General features: G+C 39.4%; 2 protein-coding genes across 2 annotated transcripts; both read right to left on the reverse strand.

Moving 5' to 3' along the window:
* Positions 1-130: 130 nt before the first annotated feature.
* Positions 131-4,145, reverse strand: LOC108982090 (putative pentatricopeptide repeat-containing protein At5g09950). The gene has a single exon (XM_018953373.2). The coding sequence runs from the start codon at positions 4,067-4,069 to the stop codon at positions 833-835; it is 3,237 nt and encodes a 1,078-aa protein (XP_018808918.2). The 5' UTR covers positions 4,070-4,145; the 3' UTR covers positions 131-832.
* Positions 4,146-4,876: 731 nt separating this feature from the next.
* On the reverse strand, positions 4,877-20,632 carry LOC108982083 (phytochrome C). Its single transcript, XM_035692378.1, has 5 exons — positions 19,798-20,632; positions 17,574-19,683; positions 8,686-9,502; positions 7,411-7,707; positions 4,877-5,742 (listed from the first exon to the last, which is right to left on the reverse strand). Exons 2-5 carry the CDS (start codon positions 19,615-19,617, stop codon positions 5,532-5,534), a joined length of 3,369 nt encoding a protein of 1,122 aa, XP_035548271.1. The 5' UTR covers positions 19,618-19,683; positions 19,798-20,632; the 3' UTR covers positions 4,877-5,531.
* Between the last annotated feature and the right edge of the window lie 1,284 nt (positions 20,633-21,916).

Here is a 21,916-nt window from a genome sequence, read left to right on the forward strand (position 1 = left end):
CTCAAAAGATTATTTACACCCATGAAGTGTTGAACCTTGGACCTTGAAGGAAGTGATACCCCAAGACTAAAGCCTTCACCACTTGAGCCAACCCCTTGGGGTTACGACACATATAACTAATGAAGATAAATAAGATATAAACATATTCCATTAGCGTGCCTCCTATGTACACAAGAATCAAATATTCCTGAACATCCTAAACAAAGTATTTATCAACAAAACAAAAAACAAAAACAAAAACATACAAAAACAGCAGCCAATCAAAGGGCTATTTTGCCCATCCCTACTGTTCCTATTGTTATAGTATCAACAGCCAGCACAATGACAGGACAATAAACCTGTACATCTAGCATGATTTTTGGATGTCTCTTCAGAAATAAATTTTATTTGCAATGCACGCATTGTACATGGTGGCAGCAAATCACAGTGGCTGACTCGTATAAATTGCATCTTTCACGCTCCCATAGCAAAAATGGATCTTCTGATGCAAAACAAATGCACAGTAGATTCCCTTTAGTGTAACATTCAGACAGTTGAAAGAAATGTGAGAGAAATCCATCATTGCTACTGCACAAAAAACATCAAAACCATTCCTCTTCACTTATTTCATGTTAAGTTATGTTCATGATCTGCCTATGAGGACCACCAAAGTATAAAACCTTGCCTTGGTATTGAGCCTTCCCAAATAATACCATGCTGAGAAACACTAGGAAGTTTCTCTGTAGAATTCTGCCAATTTTTCCTTGGTATTCTTAATACTCTAGAAAAAATGCTGCCCGAATGAATGATCATACCCTGAACAACGTCCCCATTTTAAGTTTCCATAAGCCCATCACCAGTAATCCCCACATGAACACTTACCATCATCAAAATGATGAAATCGGTTTGAATCCCTTAATACTATTTGTCTACCAACAATCTTTGATATATATTTAAAGGCAGAGTGGCAGTCACCACAAACCCGAAGATTTTTCATTATCCTTATAGGCAGCCCGGATTTGCGAGTGAGAGCAAAAGCAACTGCCAGTTTCTCACTGTGATAGCATAGGAGTTCTTCCTTGTTCTCCAATTCAAGATCATACAGTGCAAATCTAGTCTCTGGGACATATCCGGCATCTCTCATTTTCTTGTTAAGTTGCTTCAGTTTTTCATATATCAACTCTTTCTCTGGGTGTGATTTGTCTCCAGCCACGAAAACATGAACACCATCCTTCATGGTTACCCAACTACACCCAGCTTCTTTCTTTACTGCTGCTTTCCTCATCGCCATTCTAGCCTTTGCCACATCTTCCCACTTCCCTCCAGAAGCATACATGTTAGAAAGAAGCACATAGTTAACAGCATTTTGAGGTTCTAACTCTAGAAGCATTTCAGCAGCCCTATGACCTAGCTCCGTGTTACGACCATTAGCTCGGCAACAAGCCCCTAACACCGTCCTCCAAATAAGAGTATTGGGCTTTATTGGCATCTTATTGATGAAGTCTTCTATCTTCTTAAGTTCACCTGCCCGCCCAAGGAGATCTACCATACATGAAAAGTGTTCAACCCGAGGAGCCAAATCATATACTTCACTCATGGATCTGAAATGCTTAAAACCTTCATCCACTAACCCCACATGGCTACAAGCTGATAAGACTCCAACAAAGGTGACATGATCTGGTGGTTGACCATATGACTTCATCTGCGAAAAAAGCTCCAAAGCTTTGTGTCCATGTCCATGGCGTGCATATCCTGATACCATTGAATTCCAAGAATAGACGTTCCTCATGGGCATCAACTCAAAAAATCTTGAAGCGTAATCTATTCTTCCACATTTGGTATACATGTCGACAAGTGCACTGCCAACTACAACATCATATTCCAAGCAAGCTCTTATTGCACAGGCATGGACTTCCATTCCACGCTCTAGTGTTGCAACAGAAGCACAAGCACTGAGAACAGTAGCAAAGGTGAAACAGTCCAATCTCTGACCCTTCTGCATCATAAACCAGACTAAATCGATGGCCTTGGACAAGAGTTCATTGTGTATATATCCAGAAATCATAGAATTCCAACTTACTTCATCCCTCCTCTCAGACATCCTAGAAAAGATCTTCTCAGATCCATCTATCTCTCCACACTTTCCATAGCAAGCCAAAAGTGCATTCTCAATAGCAGTGTCATTTGCAACACAGTATTTTAGTACCAAACCATGAATCTGATGGCCCAGTTGGAGAAGTGAAAGAGATGACACTGCTGCAAGAATATTTATAAAGCTTACTCTATTAAGACTCCATCCAGCTTGCATCATGTTTATGAAATATTTCACAGCTTCTACAACTGATGCCTCCGAATCAGCAAAAGCCCCAATTACTGAATTCCATGAAACTTGATCATACTCTGGCATCAAGTAGAAAACCTTTTCAGATTCTGCAAGACATCCAGTCTCAGCATACAGTGCAAGAAGTGAATTGCAAACTGAAACATCCAAATCAAGTCCTAATTTAATTCCTTCACAATGTAGTTGATGTCCCAGCATCTTCCACCCCAAGCTTGCACATGAACTCAAAGTACTAATCAATGTGAAATTTGAAGGCATAAATCCAGTTCTCCTCATTTCACAGAAGCTAATGATGGCATCTTCAAAATGCTCATTCTGGTCAAGACCAGAAATCATAGTATTCCATGAGACTGAATCTTTACAAACCATGAGTTTGAAAACAGAGGAAGCATCCACGATAGCACCACATTTAGCATACATGTTAACAAGCCCATTGCCAATTTCATGCTTGATGTCAATTAATCCAGTTCGGATGACGTACGCATGGACCTCTGTACCCTTTCTTTGGCCATCCTCCAACTGAGTAAATTCAGGAAAAGCACTTAACAAAATAACATATGAATCAAGATTGATATCAACCAAGTTTCTCATCCCCTGGAAAATCTCAGCTGCTTCTTCTCCTCGTTTTTGCCTCACCAAACCAACCATTAAGCCATTCATTGAGACTGCATTCCTCACACTCATCTGCTCAAAAACCTGTTTGGCATAATCATTCAGTCCAAACCTGGAAAGCCCACTTACTAAAGCACTACCGACATACAGATCCCCAAGATATCCAGCCTTCTTAACCCTGGTGAGAACCTGCCTAAGCAAACTCAAACCAGAACCAACTGACGAAGAAGCAGCAGTTATTAAGCTTCCAAAAGTATACTCATTAGGTTTTGAAATGAATCCCAAGCCCTGCTGTTGCATTCTCGAGAAGAGCTCAAAAGCAGAAATTGCATCTCCTCTTTGAGAATAGACCGAAATAATGGAATTCCATGATATCAAATTTTTGGTATGTATCTGATCAAAAACACGGCGAGCATCATCAGCAGAATCCTGACAATTCCCATACATTGCGATCAGTGCATTACATACCACCCCATCAAATGCGTACTGAGTTTTTGACATTAATCCATGAATTTGCATCCCAAACTTAATTCCAAACGGTCTCCACTCCTGGCAAGCTTGAAGAGCACTACCAAAAGCATAGTGATTTGGACAAAATCCCTGAGAAACCATCCCTTTTAAAAGCGTACAAGCCTCATCAGGCACGCCATTCTGGGTGTACCCTGAAATCAAGCAAGCCCACGTAACCAAATTCCTTTCGCGCATTTCATCAAACAAGTTACGTGCTGAAACCAAGTCACCATTCTTGACATAAATATTAATAAGGGTATTGCACAAAAACAAATCATTAGCAAACCCATTTTTGAAAATGTGCAAATGTAGCTCTTTTGCATCTTCTGAACAACGAGAATCGCGGTATCGACTAACTAGAAATTCACGCGTTTCGGAACCCGAATAGGAAACATGTGATGAGGTGGGCGACCTTGCAAGTTGGGCCTGAGATTTTTTGTACTGATCAACTAAGTTTTGTAATGGGATTAAAAGAGGGGATGTTCTAAGCTGATTTGTTGGGTTTTGGGGTTTGAGGAAAAAAGGATTGTCTTGTGGTGGAATTGGTGAGACAGTGAATGTAGTAAAAGCAGAGTTTAAATGGTTGGGTAGTCGCCTGCGAGTGCATGTAAGGAACCAGCGAAACATAGTACTGCTATGACAGCAACGTCTTGGTTCATGCCTGTTGGAGCCTTTTCGAGGTTTTCACTCGTTAAGGGCACGTTTGGCTTCATTCGTGGAAATGAAGATAGGTAGGCTAAGCAAAAGCAATGTCCCTAATTTTGTTTTTATTTTAAACTAAGATAAATTTTATTAATCGCCGCGAAAGTACACTCATGTATACAATTATATGCCCCTCATTTTTGTTAGCTCAGCATTTATAGTCTAACAGACTTTTTAACTCCTCTTAATTAAATGGTCTGATTGACATAACTTTTCGTCTCCAAAATGAAGGTTTGGAATTCGAAACTCCCCTCTCCCAAGTTCCCAACTCAAAAAAAAACTCCTCTCAATGAAATTAATTGCATGTTGCTTAGTTATATATAAAAGTTCAAACCACTTCATTTAAAAGAAGGAATAATGCTATATGCCACTCTTATTCTAAAAGACCCTAATTAATCTATCCGTGTGGTTTTAGAACAATTTTAACTGCTATTAGAACATGCCCTCTTGCGAGTACTCACTGATGATGCCCCCACCATAGGCTATTCAATGAGGAAGTTAGTGCCCTGGGACTGCTGTCATTGGTAAACTATAGATAGCATACATACCTCTAGCATTCATATTTGGTACACATTTTAAGAGCGTGAAGCAATTCAATCATATACACTTCACTAGCATGTCCCCAGATGCACCAGCTCCATCCTGATGCCTGAAGAATCAACTTCCTGTTATGATTGAGGCAGTGTCTGGCAACTACACTTTACTCGCAACATACATCTATTGACAGGAAAATGGAACTGAACTAGAATGATGACGTTGATAATAATATAATACTAATAGAAGTCATGTGCTTAACAAAGATTTTTTCCCGCATATAGAATGGGTAAGCATTACCATGCCAATGGCCTGCTTTGGCTGTCCAAGTCCGTATGATCGATGTTATTTCACAACGTTGATGTATACATCTCTATCGATTCAGTTCTAAACATGATACTACCTTTGCTTGGCTTATTCCACATCCCAAACTGCACACACCAGAGCTGGAGTCAGAGTTTCAAAGAGACAGAGAGAGGTTTTAGCAACCGAGCTCTCCCTAAAAACAAAGCAAAACTAATTGACGACTGATGTTTACATAAGAGGTTACAGGGGGGTCCGGAAAGAAGATATCCAGCTTGAGGTTTTGAGAAGGTTTCCAGTGAGCTTATTATGTTAATTCACTTCCAAAAACATCAAAATTGATCACCCAGCTATTCAACTCATCCGTTCTGCGTTTTCTGGTAAAAGATTCTGGTTTCCCAAGTTGCAGAGCACAAATTCAAGCATCATCCAGCCTCTAAATAATCCCTGGTCAATCTCTGGGCCATACAGGAACTCATGTTGGCATCACGCACGTGCCATCGACTTGATAAGTCGCCAACGGATGTTGGGGGTGTCAGAGAATACAGGTTCATTGGTCAGTGTGACATACCAATGGAAATTCTATAAGAATTATAAAGGATGATTTGTCTGCTTCTCTTAGATACTGTACAGTGCCATTCATAATCTTCACAAGCTTCTGGCTAATGTATAGGCTGAGACCTTCCCTTGAGACACGGGGATTGTGGTGAAACATCTCTTGAATCAGATTTTCTGGTACACCAGGTGCTGGTTGGGTGATCCTGCCATGTGAACCACACGATTATTCATTGACTCCTAATGATTAGTTGGGATAATTGTGATGCATGTCACATGGAAAAAATATAAAACACAATGGATAATGTATATGATATTGTTGTAGTACACACATAATTATGCTGATAAGATGCACTATAAAAGTAAAAAAATAAAAAAATCTAATGATAAGAGGTAACTCTACAAACTACAGAGAGAATGGCAAATATTCAGAACTTCATTTCTTTCCTGTAAAAGGCCTAATACATTCTTCCAGCGTTGCACCCAAATTCTGTCCCAATTTTCTCTTTGATGCCAGAAGTTGGATTAATTAATTAGCATAGAGGGCTGCTAGAAACACAAAGGGATCCCACAAACTGACGTGGCACAATGCCAGTGTGCCACATCAGTCCTTTTTTTTTTCCCCTCCCCTTTCCCAAACCCTCGAACCCAGCGCCGCTGCAGCCCCTCACCAACTTCGCCGCCGCACCTTCCTAGCCCCTCGCCGACATTGCTGCTGCACCCTTTACCTTCCTCGCCCCTCACCGCAGCCCAGTCATCTTCCTCACCCTGTCACTGACATCGAAATGTCTTCATCGTCGCCCCTCACCGGCAGGTACGCAATCTCTCTCTCTCTCTCTCTAGATCTCTCTCTGGGCTGACGGGGTGGGGAATGGGGGCTGGGAGGAGGGAAAGGAAAAAAATAAAAAACTCAACTGGCGTGGCATGCTGGTAGTGTGCCACCACAGTTTGTGGATCCATTTGTGTTTCTAGTCATTTACATTAGGATACGGTTAATCTATTCATTATAGCTTTTTTCTTAATTTTTATTATTATGCATTCAACAATGTGATGCAGGATATGGAGGGTGAAAGTGAAAACAACATACAGGATGGAAACGAGAAAATGAGGACACTTAGGAAGGAAAACCATGGATTTGGAAAGTGTTACATATGGCAAAGCAAGTGCAAAAAGAACTCGTTAGATTGGAATATATATTATCACAAACATTGTTTACCCTGCAAATTTTGGTATTATCCTAAGTGGGTTCCTCTGCGTTCTAATATTTGCTTCTCTCACATTTGTGGCATTTTCAGACCTGTTCCTGGATACGTTTTACCATTTTAGAAAAGAGATCAAGGTTCTCACTCATCCTTACTGAAAATGGATAACTAAGGTCAACCTACATAACAAAGCCATTGCCATTTTCAGCCTTTCTTCCCCAGAAAGTCTCAAGTGGCAGCATAATCTTAGACATGCATCAAGAGCCACTGTTACACTTTTATTTTTCAAATACGTAAAAGCATTAAATGTAGAAACCTCATCAGGACCCACAATTATAAAGAGATTATAATCACCTCATATCCTACACATCCACCTTAATCTCCTTTTCACATTCATAATCCTATATTTTATGGCATTCAGTGACAAATAAAATATTGAGCCTCAAATACCTTCTTTGATTTGTTTTTTCACTTTCATATTTATAACGAATAAGAGATTTTTGAATTGGTGATATTTTGATGATAATACTCCATACATCATTCAGGCATTCATCTGACAAGCATTTGTTACTGACCTAGGATGGCAACTAATAATTGAGCAATACAAAGCATTAAAATTTATGACAAGGCAATATAAATTAGAAAATACTATTAGGTATTTAATAGATTTACCTAAATTCAAGATGGACGATGTGTATTTTCATCCCTATACGTTCCTTTTTTGGATTCACCCTGAAGGCAATAAGTGATCCTTCAAAGGCAGGGGTGAAGAGGAGTGCATTAGTCATAAACTGTGAAAGAACCTGCTGAAGCCTCAAGTTGTCTCCATATAAGTGCATCGATGATACTTCAGCAGGTAAATCATGGATGACCTGCACCTGGCGCTCCCGACACAAGATCATAACTTGGTTTATGACAGCTTCAAGAGCTTCACCAAGGTTAAATTCACCAGAGCTCATTACCATGTAACTGTAAACAGGTGTCCCAAAGATCAAAGGTCTTTTAGAAGGCAACCAAAATCTATAACATCAATCAGAAAAGCAAAATACTGGAATACACACTGAGCATCACTTTACATATAATAAACGTAAACAGAAGGGTAATTCACAATGAAACTCAAAATCTTGTAATGCGCATATAACGTGAACAAGGGTTATATGCATGACTACCCGATGATTGACTAAAAAGGCAACTGGCAAACGAAGGGGGACTCTGACCAAAGGAAAAACTGTAGCATATAAACAGCAATTGGATTGAATACATAATGAGCCACCGGCTACACTCCTTTGAATGTAAAAAATGAATGGCTCAGAGAAGACACCACAAGTTAAAAAGGACAACAATTCTATGCTATTGAAGTTGGGAACTGAGATCTTCCATTCTTTCTCACTGTCCATGGTATTTATATCTGACATTCCTCGTATTCTAATAACAACTGACCAATATAATCATCGTTATCCTTCTCAATTAGTCCTGCAAGAAGGCATAAATATAGCTACAATCAAAACATAACACTAAACCTTTAATCTTATTTCTCCCCTACTGATGCTCTTTACTTTGCATTTTGCATTGATCAATGCTATTGAAACAATCCCCTTTTACAGAAGTCAGTAAGAAATTCATAAGCAATTTATGACATACAAACCAAACAAAGGAGACAAGGCTGTCTATCAATTTCAAAAGCGGCCTTGTACCACACTTCTTTTGGCATGCAGTTGGGCTGTTCCATACTAAAATAACAAGCAGGTGTCCAAAACAAAAGTTTCCATCAATGACTTCGTGCCAGATTTATGCATGAGAATAATGACACGGAAAGATTACGAGAACCTAAGTGTCTGTTAAGAATAACTTCATCCAGAATGATATGAGAACCTGATGTTATATGGAAAAAATAAGTTGTTTCAAGTAAACAAGCATGCCAATAAACGCTCGAACTAAAGGCCATACCATTCCTCGATACTTTCAATATCAGTGTCATCAACAACCTTAGCTAATTGTTCCTGACACAATGAGCTTGTCTTAAGTAGCTGCTTCTGCTCTTTGCTTAAATCAGAAGATCCCATTAGATTCTGCATAAACATAATCCCATTCAGTGGCTTACTGATTTCTCGACGAATATATGCCAATTTCTTGATGTTATCAGCTGCAGCCTGTTCGGATATCCTCTGCACCTGCATAGCATACTGAAGTTCTGGACTTGACACATGCAAAAAGCACAAAACCCCAGTAATCCTTCCCTCTGCATCAGTCCTTTTGTTCGCTGAAAGTAATGCTTCAATATAATTACCCTGCTGATCAAAGAATCCAAACAACAACTTATCTACCTCCTGGCCTGCAATTACCCCATTAAGTAGTATCCTAAGCTTGGTTAATGTATCATGATCTTTAACCCGACAGCCAAAACTATTTACCGTGAAGACCTCCCCAAGAAGCATCCGGGAAGTGGCCTCTTCCCTCTTCAAACCAGACACTTTTTGCATTGGATCATTCCATTCCAAGCATCGGCCATGCTCATCGGCCATAAAAATTGGAGGAATAAGTGCAGAAGGGCTCCGCATAATTCCAACATAATCATCTTGGATACGAGTATATTTGTCCCAAATTACTTTTTGTCCAGTGACATCTTGGCCAACAAAGCAAACCCCAACAAAGTTTTCTTTTGTGTCTCGGCTGCAACATGCATTAACTACCAAGATTACAGGACCACTGTTTTCCTGAGGACCAAATGTTTTAAGTTTGATTTCAATATTTTTCTCTTCTATACCTGCCATTATAATATCAGATTAGATTGTCTACCACAAAAAGCATTAAAGAATAGAAAAACAAAAAGAATATGAAGCAGAAGATAACAGTTGAGCTAAAACTTAAAGAAGCAAATCAATACAACATACAAGTAATTGGGAAGAGGATGCACAACCAAGGGTAGGCTCAATGGTCCTTGGGTTCCTCCCATGTGGTTTGGCATGTAATAGATCCCGAGTTCAAACCCGAATATGAATTCTCCTTAGTCTATTAGTATTGGTCGCTAAAGGATTCATTGAATTCCCTCATGGGGCTAGGTTCTAGGCTATGACTCAAACCAACTTGCAAAAATGCTTGCAGCTTCTCAACGTCTAAGCCCCTCTAGTCTAGTTCCCAGCAGGTGGGGTGCTACTATAGTCACACCCAGGTAGGGAGGTCACCTCCGGTTGCCCCCTCCTACCCTTTACGAGCAAGAAAAAGGGAAGAGGATACAATTAGCTGATTGAACATGAGGTAGATAAGATTTTATTATACAGAACCGGTACATAGTTCGATATACAACTGTAGTTTTCTATTTCCTCCATGTATTTAATAAGATGGATAGAACAGAAATGGCTTTGGTTGATGCGCTATGGTACATCACTAGTTATCTCAAAAGCTGAAACTAATGGAAAGATGTGAATTAATCATTTAATTTATATTTTAACACTCCCCTTATGTGTGAATTAGACCAAACCTATTAAGGCAGGTTAACACATGGAATATTTAATTTAAATGGGGTAAAGTGTGGAATTAGGATTCAAACTCTGAACATTTGCTCTAATATCATGTTAAATCATCAATTATCCCAAAAGTTTAAACTTATGTGAAAAGGAGATTTAATCATTTAATTTATATTATAACAAACTATATCATTTTATTATCAATTATTCACTATATTTCAACAATAATTTATCTCGCACAGTTGATAGAGTGAATTACGAAGCAGCACTCGAACCAAAAACTTCAAAAGCATGATAATTTGTCAGGTTAGACCTCTGACTTAGAAACAATGTCTTAACTAAATCTCAATTATGCAAAGGTTCAATTTTCATTTGTTGTGCTCATCTGATAATCTGTTTCTTCATCTTTAGATGTGACTGCATAGATGAAAGGACGTCCAACAAGGTATGAGTCTGATTGTACCCAAGTCACATTCTTCAATCTAAAGAACACAAACATAAGAGGTTTAACTGTACAAATCCCTCAATAACAACAAATCTAAATTCATGCAGGAACAATCTTGAGCATTTTCCTCGAAAAGCATAAGCATTCCACAAATAGCATAATATGCAGCTAAAAGTAGATGTCATTTGTTGGCAAGAAACCAAACTGAAATCCATTGACAGAAACATTATAAGAAGTTGGTGGGTTGTTCTTATGTCGGATGGGCCTCTTTAGCTTCTCAGGGGGCTTCCAGGGGTATTATTTTGATGTGGTATAAGATAGTTGTAAATCTGGTGGATGAATTCATTGGGGAATATCTGGTGGCTTGTTCTTTTATGAATGTTAATGATGGTTTCGGGTGGAGTTTTGCTGGTGTGTGTGGGCCTAATGTTGATAGTGAAAGAAAATTTCTTTGGGATGAGATTGCTGGCTTGTGCAGTTGGTGGGAGGGTGCGTGGTGTATTGGTGGCGACTATAACATCACTTGGTATCCAAGTGAAAGGTTGGGAGATTCTCATATTGGTCCTGTCAATGGACAGCTTTGCTGTCCATATTTGTTTCCATACTTGTTTCCATATTTGTTTCCTTGATTTACTCTTCAGAATAATTAGCTTAATATTTGACAGATTGTATAGGGATAGAATTAGCATATACATAGTTCTTTCCATGTACAGAATCCTTTGTACAGTTTATATATTAGAGAGAAACCACAAGGCCAATGATTCGGCTATTTTCACACAATATTTCGACTTATCTTGACATGGTATCAAGAGTCGTCTCCTAGTTTCTTGCCGTCGTCAATTTTTTTTTAGACTTTCGACAATCTCGTTTCGGGTCTGGTGGTTTCGGCACTTTCTGCCGTTGGGTGGCTGTCGACGCAGCCTTCTCTAAACCTTTCAGCAATTTCTGTAGTTGGGTGACTGTCGGAGCAGCCCTCTGGTGGTGCTTCCGGCGTCTCTATGTCTTCATAGTTGACGTCGCAGCTCTTTGGTGACTTTTGGCTTTGGTATTCTCGTAGTTGTGACTTTCGGCACGTCTGGTTATCTCTAGTGACTTCCCGTGGGCTTCTCGACTTGGTCTGGGTGCAGCAACTCTCACGTGGGATTTTTTTTTCTCTTGGCTTGGTCAGTAGTTTTTTTTTTTGTGGCTTTCGGCTTCTGTGTTGATTTTGTTTTGGTGACTTCCGAAACTTCCAGTTTATTTTTTTGGTCTCGGTTGATTTCCATTGTTGTTTCTATTTTGCTTTGTCTTGGCTTCATTTATTTGTGATGGACTTTGCACCTGTATGTGTCAAGTTTACGGGCACAAACTACTCTACTTGGGCATTTTAATTTGAACTTTTCTTCAAGGGAAAAGATCTTTGGGTTCATATTGATGGCACGGATGTCGCCTAAACATCCAATCCTGACACATCCAATGATCTCAAGGCTCCTCCTTCATGGGCTGTACTTGATGCTCGGATTATGTCTTGGCTTCTTGGTTCGGTGGAACCACATTGTTACCAACTTACGGGCTCATTGTTCCGCTCAATCCATGTGGAATTACTTGAAGAAGGTTTATCATCAAGCTAATGATGCTCGTCGCTTTCAGTTAGAACATGCGATTGCCATGTTTCAACATGGTAGTCTTTCCATCCAAGACTACTACTCGGCATTTCTAACTCTTTGGCATGAATATACTGATTTGGTTACAACGGATGTTCTTGTTGCCGCTCTTTCGACTATTTAGACTTTTCACGAGACTAGCCGGCGTGATCAGTTTCTTATGAAACTACGCCCGGAATATGAATCTGTTCGCTCCTCTCTGTTGAATAGATTGCTTGTTCCTTCTCTTGATATTTGTTTTGATGAGTTACTTCGCGAAGAAAAACGTCTTAGTACTCAAGCTATTCTGGAGCAATCTCATGGTAGTTCTGGGATGGCAACTGTGGCTTATGCTGCCCAAGGATGAGGATCACCTATGACTTCTAAAAATTTGCAATGTTTCTGTTGCGGAATATGGGCATATTGCTGCCAATTGTCCCAAGAAATATTGTTCTTATTGCAAGAAAAAGGGTCATATTATCAAAGAATGTTGCATCCGCCCATAGAATCGTCAGGCTCAAGCATTCCAGACTTCTGTTACTATTCCTCCTGCAACAACTTCTATAGCACATGGCTCTTCCTCAGGTGCTTTCTCTGATCTTGCACCTCCTGCAGCAAATTCCTGCACACCAGAAATGCTGCAACAAATGCTAATTTCGGCATTATCTGCGATGGGATTGGACCGGCCATGGTTGATTTTTCTGATTTAATCTTTGAACTAGGTTTGATTGACTTACCCTTTGGCAGGGGCGATTTCACTTGGTTGAACAGGAGGGCATGGTCTAGGTTGGACAGATTTCTTGTTTCCCCTTCTTGGGAGGCGCATTTCCCTGACTTATGTCAAAAACGTCTTCCTAGATTAAGTTTCGATCATTTTCCCATCCTTTTGGACCGTGGGGGAATTCATGGGGGCCGGAGATATTTTAAATTTGAGAACATGTGGTTAAAAGCTTATGGCTTTGTAGATAAGGTAAGAGAGTGGTGGTCCTCTTATCAGTTTTCGGGTACACCTAGTTATGTCTTAGCATGGAAACTAAAAGCATTGAAAAATAATTTGAGGAAATGGAATGAGGAAGTCCTCAGGAACATAGTGGATCAGAAAAAGTCTCTTTTTGAGGGGCTAATTCGCTTTGATGAAAAAGAGACTGTTGGGGTTTTATCGGTTGATGGGAAGGAAAGGTATCTTGGTGTTGCTACTGAACTGGAAAAAATTACTCTCATGGAGGAGATTTCTTGGTGACAAAAGCCTCAGGCCCTTTGGTTCAAGGAAGGGGACAAGTGCACTAACTTCTTTCATAGAGTTGCCAATTCTCATAGTAGGAATAACGCCATTGAGGTGCTTCACTCGGAAGGTAGTGTCATGACGGATCAATCTGAAATTCAGGATCACATTGTTCATTTTTATGAAAAGCTCCTAACTAGGGGTGTAAATTTAAACCGGGAAACCGGAAAACCGGTCCGGACCGGACCGAACCGGACCGGTTGGTCCGGTTTTGAACCGGTCCGGTCCGGAACCGGTTCCTATTTTATGAAAACCGGCCGGTTCCGGTCCGGTTCCGGTTCCGTAGTTTTTGGGACCGGACCGGACCGAACCGGACCGGTTGGAAAAAAAATATAAAAATTAATTTATATATTATACAAAATATTTATATATATAATATATAATTATATGTTAAATTTTATATATAATATATATAATTATATATCATATATGAAAAAATTTTATATTATAATTTATAAATAATAACATAAAATGTTAATCTTAAATATGAACATTTGTAATTTATTTGATCATATGTTATTAATATAATTATACATAAGATAATGTTGTTATAATTTATAAAATAAAAGTTTAATCTTAAAGATAAAAATTTAATTGATCATATGCTTTAAGCATAATATATATATTAAATTTTTAATAATATTTTATAATAAGAATTAACACTTTATTATATATTTTTTACATTTAAAAAAAACCGGAAAACCGGACCGGACCGGACCGGAAACCGGTAAAACCGGAAGTACCGGTTTAGGAGGGTAATCGGGGCGTAATCGGTTTTGAAAAATACAAAACCGGTACATACCGGTTCGGTCCTAGATTTTGTCCAAAACCGGACCGGACCGGACCGGTTACACCCCTACTCCTAACGGAGCCTAATTCCTAGCATCCTAAGGTTGATGGGCTGATGTTTGATTCGATTGACCAGCCTACTGCACTTTGGTTGGAGAGAATGTTTGAAGAGGAGGAGGTGCTCAATGTGATCCGAGGAATAGACAAAGATAAAGCTCCGGGCCCAGATGGATTCTCCATGGCATTTTTTCAGGTATGTTGGGACATTGTTAAGGACGACATCATGAAGGTTTTTCTTGAATTTCATTCATTTATGAAATTCGAAAAAAGTCTTAATGCTACGTTTATTGCACTTATTCCTAAAAAACTTGGGTCCATGGAGGTGAAGGATTTTCGTCTCATCAGTCTTATTAGTAGTGTATACAAAATCATTTCGAAGGTGCTTGCCAATCGTATTAGTGTGGTTACGGGGAAGATCATCACAAAATTTCAAAATGCTTTTATTAAGAGAAGACAAATTCTTGACTCCGTTCTTATTGCAAATGAGTGCTTGGAGAGTCAAATTCCCGGCATCCTTTGTAAATTGGATATGGAGAAGGCTTTCGATTACGTTTACTGGGATTTTTTGGTTTATACCCTTGGTAGATATGGTTTTGGGGAGAGGTGGTGTAATTGGATGAATCACTACATATCAACAGTTAGATTTTCGGTTTTGGTTAATGGCACACCAGCTGGTTTTTTTAATAGCTCCAAGGGATTGAGACAAGGGGATCCACTGTCCCCTTTCCCTATTATTTTAGTCATGGATGTGTTGAGCCAAATGTTGAAGGCGGCGGCAGATAAGGGATTCATATCGGGCTTTTCGGTGGGCAGTCCTTCATATGGCAGCGTTAATGTTTCTCATCTCCTCTTTGCGGATGCCACTTTAATCCTTTGTGAGCAAAATTCTAATCAGATTCGTTCTCTACAAGCTATCCTGCTATGTTTTGAAGCCGTATCAGGCTTAAAGGTGAACTTATCAAAGTCTAAAATGATTCTTGTTGGTATGGTCAATAATATAGGGGATATGGCTAATATTTTGGGCTGCAAAGTCTCTAGCTTGCCTTGAAGTATCTTGGTCTCCCTTTGGCGGCACCTCACAAATCCAAGGCTATTTGAGATGAGATTATAGAGAAGATTAAGGCCTCGTTTAGGGAGTGACGAGATGAGAATTTTGTGAATAGTAGTAAGATAGTTTTTTTTTTATAAGTTAGTAAGATAGTTTGTGAATATTAGTGAGATAGTTTGAGTTGAGTATTTTCTGGATTTTGTGAAAGAAGAGAGAAAAAGTTGAAAAAAATATTATAAAGCTAAAACATTGTTAGAATATAATTTTATAATATTATTCTTGTTTGGGGGTTTGAAAAAGTTGAATTGTTTTTTATTTTTTGTTTGAAAGTTTGAGAAATTTGTAATGATTAGTTTGAAAAAGTTGTAATAATTAGTTTGAAAATGTTTGTATTTGAATTATGTTTGGAAAGGAGATGGAATGGGATGAGATGACTCAGATGAGATGAGATGAGAATTTTGGGATGAGATCTATTTCCAAACAAGCACATATGTCAATTGGCTGGTTGGAAAAGGATTTATCTGTCCAAAGGTGGTATGATCACTTTAATCAAGAGCACGTTATCTAATATCCCAACCTATTATCTCTCTCTTTTTCCTTTGCCTGCAGGAGTGGCTAATAGAATGGAAGGGATATTTCGTGCTTTCTTGTGGGGCGGTATGGAGAATGAGCAGAAATTCCATTTGCTTAAGTGGGATAAGATTTGCACTCCTCTTTCATTGGGAGGTTTGGGAATTAGAAAGCTCAAAACTTTCAATAAGGCTCTTTTAGGGAAATGGCTGTGGAGGAATCATCAAGAAGGGGATGCTCTTTGGAGAATTGTTATTGATGCAAAGTATGAGAGTTCTTGGGGTGGTTGGTGCTCCAATGAAGTAAGAGGGGCATATGGTGTGGGAGTGTGGAGATTCATTCATAATGGATGGGGGGAGTTCTTCAGAAATTTCAGATTTGAGGTGGGTAGGGGAAACTAGATAAGTTTTTGGCATGACTTGTGGTGTGGAGACAAGGCCTTGAAGAATGTTTTTTGATAAGTTCAGAATTGTTTCAAATAAAGGTGCTTCTGTGGCTAATTACTTGGAGAATACTGCTGGTTTTATTCAGTAGTCAGTATGTTTTATTAGAGATGTCCAAGATTGGGAAGTAGGGGACATTTCTTATTTTTACGGCTTGCTTTATGCTTTAAACATAAACTCCGGAGGGGAGGATAGATTAATTTGGAATCAGTTTGGTAATAAGAAATTCTCGGTTAGATCTTTATACAAGGTCTTGGCGTCACATTCTTCTAATGACTTTTTCCCTTGGAAAAATATTTGGAGATGCAAGGTGCCTCTTAAGGTGGCTTTCTTTGGGTGGTTGGCTTCCCATGGGAAAATCTTACCATTGACAAGTTAAGAAAGCGTGATATCATTGCAATGGATTGATGTTTTATGTGCAAAAGATGTGGTGAATAGGTGGATCATCTTCTTCTTCATTGTGATGTGTCGAAGGCTTTGTGGAAAGAGGTCTTTGCTAAGGCGGGAATTGCTTGGGTGATGCCTAAGAGGGTGGTGAACCTCTTGGCGTGTTGGAGAGGGATTCTAGGAAATCATCCAATAGCAACTGTTTGAAAGATAGTACCTCTTTGTCTTATGTGGTGTATTTGGAATTAGAGCAATGGGCGCTGTTTTGAGAATAGAGAAAGTTCGGTGGAAGAGATTAGGGTTTTCATTTTTTTTATACTTTATTGCTTTGGGCTCCAGTTATTGTATTGAATGGGAATAGTCTTAATGACTTTTGTATTGTTATTCAGAGTTAGCTTGTAATTAGGTGTTTCTCTCTTGTACACTTCCTGTGTATTTGGACTATACCTAATTACATTTCTTAATAAATTTATTACTTATCAAAAAAGAAAATGCAGCTAAAAGATAAGTGCTACAGCCACAAAGAGATCCTATAAAAGTAAACTCATAAACTGACACAATTTTATATGATACGTTCATTTTGCTTTATAATAAAAGTAGTTTTACAATCTAAGATATCACATCAAGCCACGCTAATTTGTAGGTTTACTTTTGTGGGATCTTTTTGTGACTGAAGCATTTCTCCAGCTAAAAAGTTAAATTGAAAAGAAGAAGACTAGGATCACCTTGAGATGCCAAGATGAGCAGATTCTTCACCACTTTAACTGAATCTTCCCAGACAACGTCAATCAAGGTCATACCGATGGCTTGCTCAACAGACAGGCCTGTTAGTTCAGCAGCTTTGGTATTCCACCCAGTTATACAACCAGAGGCATCGACAGCCAAAATGGGGACTGCAGCTGTCTCTATAAGGCGCACCATTTCATTTGTGATGATGCGTAATTCATCCACTCTCTGTATCCTGTCATCAACTGATGAAACATTCACGATCATTTTGGACTCATCCACAATCTCATCTTGCAAAGACCCTCTCAATATCAGCTGTAAGGAATGGATGGCATCCATTTCCACATCTTCCCAAGGGACACTCCGTCGCTTAACCACCTCCAGAAAAGCCTTGAAGGATGACCTGGGATGCATCTTTCTTCCATTGTCCTTGTCATCAGGGTCATGTTTTGCACCACCCCACTTGATTTCTTTTGCGGTGTGAGACCTGAACCAAAACAGGAAATCCCTTGAAGTAATCCTAACGGCTGCCATCCCGCAGACTTCATCTCCAAGACCTGAGGCACCTGGGTAGCCAGCCTCCATAAGGCTATCGGTACTTAAACCCGTGCTACCATCATGGCACTCAAGAAGCCATTCAGCTATATCTGTAATCTGTGCCTCAATTGGGGTGACTCCAAGCAACCAAAATTTCTTCCTGTAGTATAGTGCAGCTCCATCACACTTAACAAGATCCATAACATTAGGTGATTGAGTAACAATACCTACAGGAGCATCTCTAAGGAGCATATCACAAAGAACAGTTTGAGTTTGCAAAATATGCTTCTCCCTTAGTTGAGCAGCCAACTCCACTTCTTTGTTGATCTGCACACCTAACACTTGAATCAAGAACTCACAGGCATACCTCAAAGGAAATGGAACAAACCTAGGACTTGCGTGATGGCAAACAACCAAACCCCACAATTTTCTTCCCTTCTGCTGATCATTCTCCAGCTCTCCATCATCTTCATTGATAGTCACAGACATCACAAGAGATGCAATTGAACCCATATTTGCCATATACTGTGCGTGACAACCATGAGGAGATCTCAGCGTAGATCCAGAAAGGCTCAGTGGCTGAGACAATCTCTTGTCTTGAATTACTTTAACTGGAGGCACCAAACAATCGCATATCATTCTAATCTTGTTCTTCATGAATAGGAATCTTGAAGCTTGTGGTATATCGGTAGCCGGGTAATGCAAACCAAGATAAGGTTCCAGATCAGGTCTGCGGGACTCAGCTACCGCTTCTCCATGGTCATCTTCATGAAATTTATACACCATTACACGATCATAACCTGTCAAGTCACTAACTTCCTTGACTAAAACATCACATATCAGTGATATATTCCCACTTGGCAAGGACTGCAATCTCGATATGGCTTTGGCTGCTAGCTTATAAGATTTCAAGGCCCCAGCAGCAGTCACTGGCACATCAGCTGGATTCACTGGTTCTAAATCTATAACTAACCCCACATCAATTCGGTGCAGAATCGCGTAAAAGGGCTTACCTGAGGTTTTACAATGAACCAATATGGGGTTGAGAAGATTTACGTCCCCAAAATTAGCTGCCTTCTGCAAAGCAGTGGCACCCGACGACCGAAAGAGTGTTCGAACATCTGTTCCAAAAGCTAGGGCTTCTTGCTGTTCAATGCTTGGAACAGCATGTGGAGCCAAGTCCAACATTTCAGGGGCATTTTCGCTGTAGGCAAGAACCGTGAAGTTTTGCTCGTCCACAGCAATCAAGCAACCGAACGGTTGAATAAGGCTTCCTCTCTGCATCCTTTGCAGGTAAGCTGACACAGTAGAGGAAGGGACATTGCTAGTGGAACTTGAGATGTTGACGTCAATTGAAGTTGAGTAATCAAAGAACCGTTCAGACTCTTCAAAGTCTACATGAAGCTTCGCATCGATGGGGGTCTGCGCAACCACACGAGCCCCACGTTTTGATCGATCAGAGCTGCTCCTAGAGCAATTCGTCTTGTTTGTCGAATATGATGACATCTCTCAACCCTCCTCCTCCACAATCCTCTCTTTCTTCCTCCAGTAGCAATTTCAATCGACCCAACCCTTGTACGTGAAATAATGGAAAACAACTGTACTTAGGTTTAAACCCCAAACATGTAAATCCGAACTATTTGCGTAAACCGAAATCAAATTCAAAATCCATTTCAAATAACCTACTTTTTGTCCGCTGGAATCTACCGGACCACGAATCATCATGAAAGTCGAAAAGAGTGAAACGCACCACCATTTCAATAGCTAAAAAGCAGACCGTTCATATAAAATCCCATGAAGCCATGACAAGCTTAAAAACAAAAACAAGGTACTTCAATTCACACAGTCTTCGTGATTCTATTCTCAACCAAAAGTGAAAAGGCCCCCAAGAAAAGAAAAAGGGGTCATCCAAAACGGATTCTGCTATAACATCACCAAAGAGGGTTGTCCATAAAGCGTTCACAAGACCCCTCAAAAAACGAATCCTAGATAACAATATCCCCACAAACTCAGAGCAGATAAGAACAAAATCTGAAAACCCATGACACAACCATTTTCCGCAGCTGATATAAGATCTCTTTTTTTTCCTCGGCGCGTACTTAACTAATCCCAACTGTTTGTTTTATACCCTCAAATTGAGATTGACACTCGTATAAATCAAATTCAAATCCCAAGGCCGAGAATTCGTAAGGTTCCGAAAAGCTTATGAAAAATAAATACTAAACAAATACCGAAACTATTTAGAGGGTTATATTGTACAAGTGGAAGTTGCCGGTCGGACGGTGGGAGAGTGATGTGTGATACTGGCCGTCAAACTTGCACGCCACGGATAACCAACACGTGAAACCGACCTGAATTTGCGTATCCATAACTTTAAAAATGGATTGGGAGAGTTTTCATAAATAAAATAAAGCTGGGTAGTGTTTCGCTTACATGGGACATGGGTTTTGTTTCGTTTTGGGTAGTGTTCTTGTCAACTTCAAATTTACTTTCTGCTCGCCGCTTGTAGACTTATAGTTGTAGTCTGGGGTGGGGATCCATGTTGGGTTGGATTGGGTCGGGAAGCAGAGACTGGACTTGTGTGTATCTAAGTACAACCAGCAGTGTAGTTTGGGGATCAGATTTTGTCGTCCATTTTGATTAATCAGAAGCAAAGACATCTCACTTCTCGTCCTTGATGGTCACACGATACACTTTCTGGGGCCGGTTGGCGGACATATCAATGATTAACTAGTTATTTTAGAGGGTGTGAATCTCGTTTGAATATTTAATATTACTAGCGGTAGTGTAACGTCCAAGGGACGTTTGCCAATTTTTTTTTTTTTTTTAACCTAGTGATTAAGGAAGTGTTTTTTAATGATGTTGTAAATTTTTTATTTTTTTAAAAAATGTTTATGATGATTAAAAATATACATAAAAAAAGAACAGAAAAATAAAAAAGTGAAATACATATTCAGGACATATTTTCAGACTACTTTTTCGATAGCAGTAACAGTTCATTTTAGTTAATTAAGAATATTATCATATTTAAATTATATTAAAATTTTAATTATTTATATAGTTTTACTTTTTTAAAAATATTTAACAAAATTTCATCATTTATTTGTATTTTGAGTTTAGACCAAACAATTCTAATAATATCATTAAATGAAGAGTGTATTGTACAGTGACAAGGCATTAACTAACTGAAGAGTCTTTTAATTTTACTACCTTTCATCAAGTTATGTTAATAATTTAAAATTCCTATTAGAAATATATATAATATTTAGACAGTCTTATACTTCACATCACAACTAATTAAATAATAATAGAGTAAATAAATATGATTTTTTGTGATATAAATAATTTTTCTAGCTGCTGATAATTTATTTATGATTTTTTGTATATATTATTTTTTTGTAGTGAATTTATAATGATTTTATTAATTTTTTTTTTCTTCACGTTATCTCTCTCTCTCTCTGTGGCCCGATTCATCCGCACGGGCCGTTCTTCTTCAGCCCAGCCCAGCGCCGCCGTGCGCCGGCTAGCCTCACCGCCACCATCGGGGAGTCCCTCTCACACCGACGACCGACCGAGGCACCATCGATGTCCACCACGCGCAGCCCTATCTCTCTCCCGCGGAAACCCATTCGAAATGGGTTTCTCCCATTTCTCTCAACCGGCACCGCTGTACGCGGCCACCTACCGTCACGACCACCACAGGCGACTCCCCCTCACGCCGGCGACCAACCTAGCCACCATCGATGTCCCCCACGCGCAGCCATATCTATCCCCCGCTGAAACCCATCCGAAATCGGTTTCTCCC

The sequence above is a fragment of the Juglans regia genome, chromosome 1, assembly GCF_001411555.2.
Source record: "Juglans regia cultivar Chandler chromosome 1, Walnut 2.0, whole genome shotgun sequence".
Lineage (NCBI taxonomy): Eukaryota > Viridiplantae > Streptophyta > Magnoliopsida > Fagales > Juglandaceae > Juglans > Juglans regia.

Excerpts from the sequence above, each read along its gene's own strand:
- LOC108982083 (XM_035692378.1), bottom strand. The coding sequence starts at position 19,617 with ATGTCATCATATTCGACAAACAAGACGAATTGCTCTAGGAGCAGCTCT. Across the intron at positions 9,503-17,573 it reads GCTCATCTTGGCATCTCAAG|GTATAGAAGAGAAAAATATT; the intron begins GTGATCCTAGTC and ends TTATAATGGCAG. Across the intron at positions 5,743-7,410 it reads ATCGTCCATCTTGAATTTAG|GATCACCCAACCAGCACCTG; the intron begins GTAAATCTATTA and ends TTCACATGGCAG.
- LOC108982090 (XM_018953373.2), bottom strand. The coding sequence starts at position 4,069 with ATGTTTCGCTGGTTCCTTACATGCACTCGCAGGCGACTACCCAACCAT.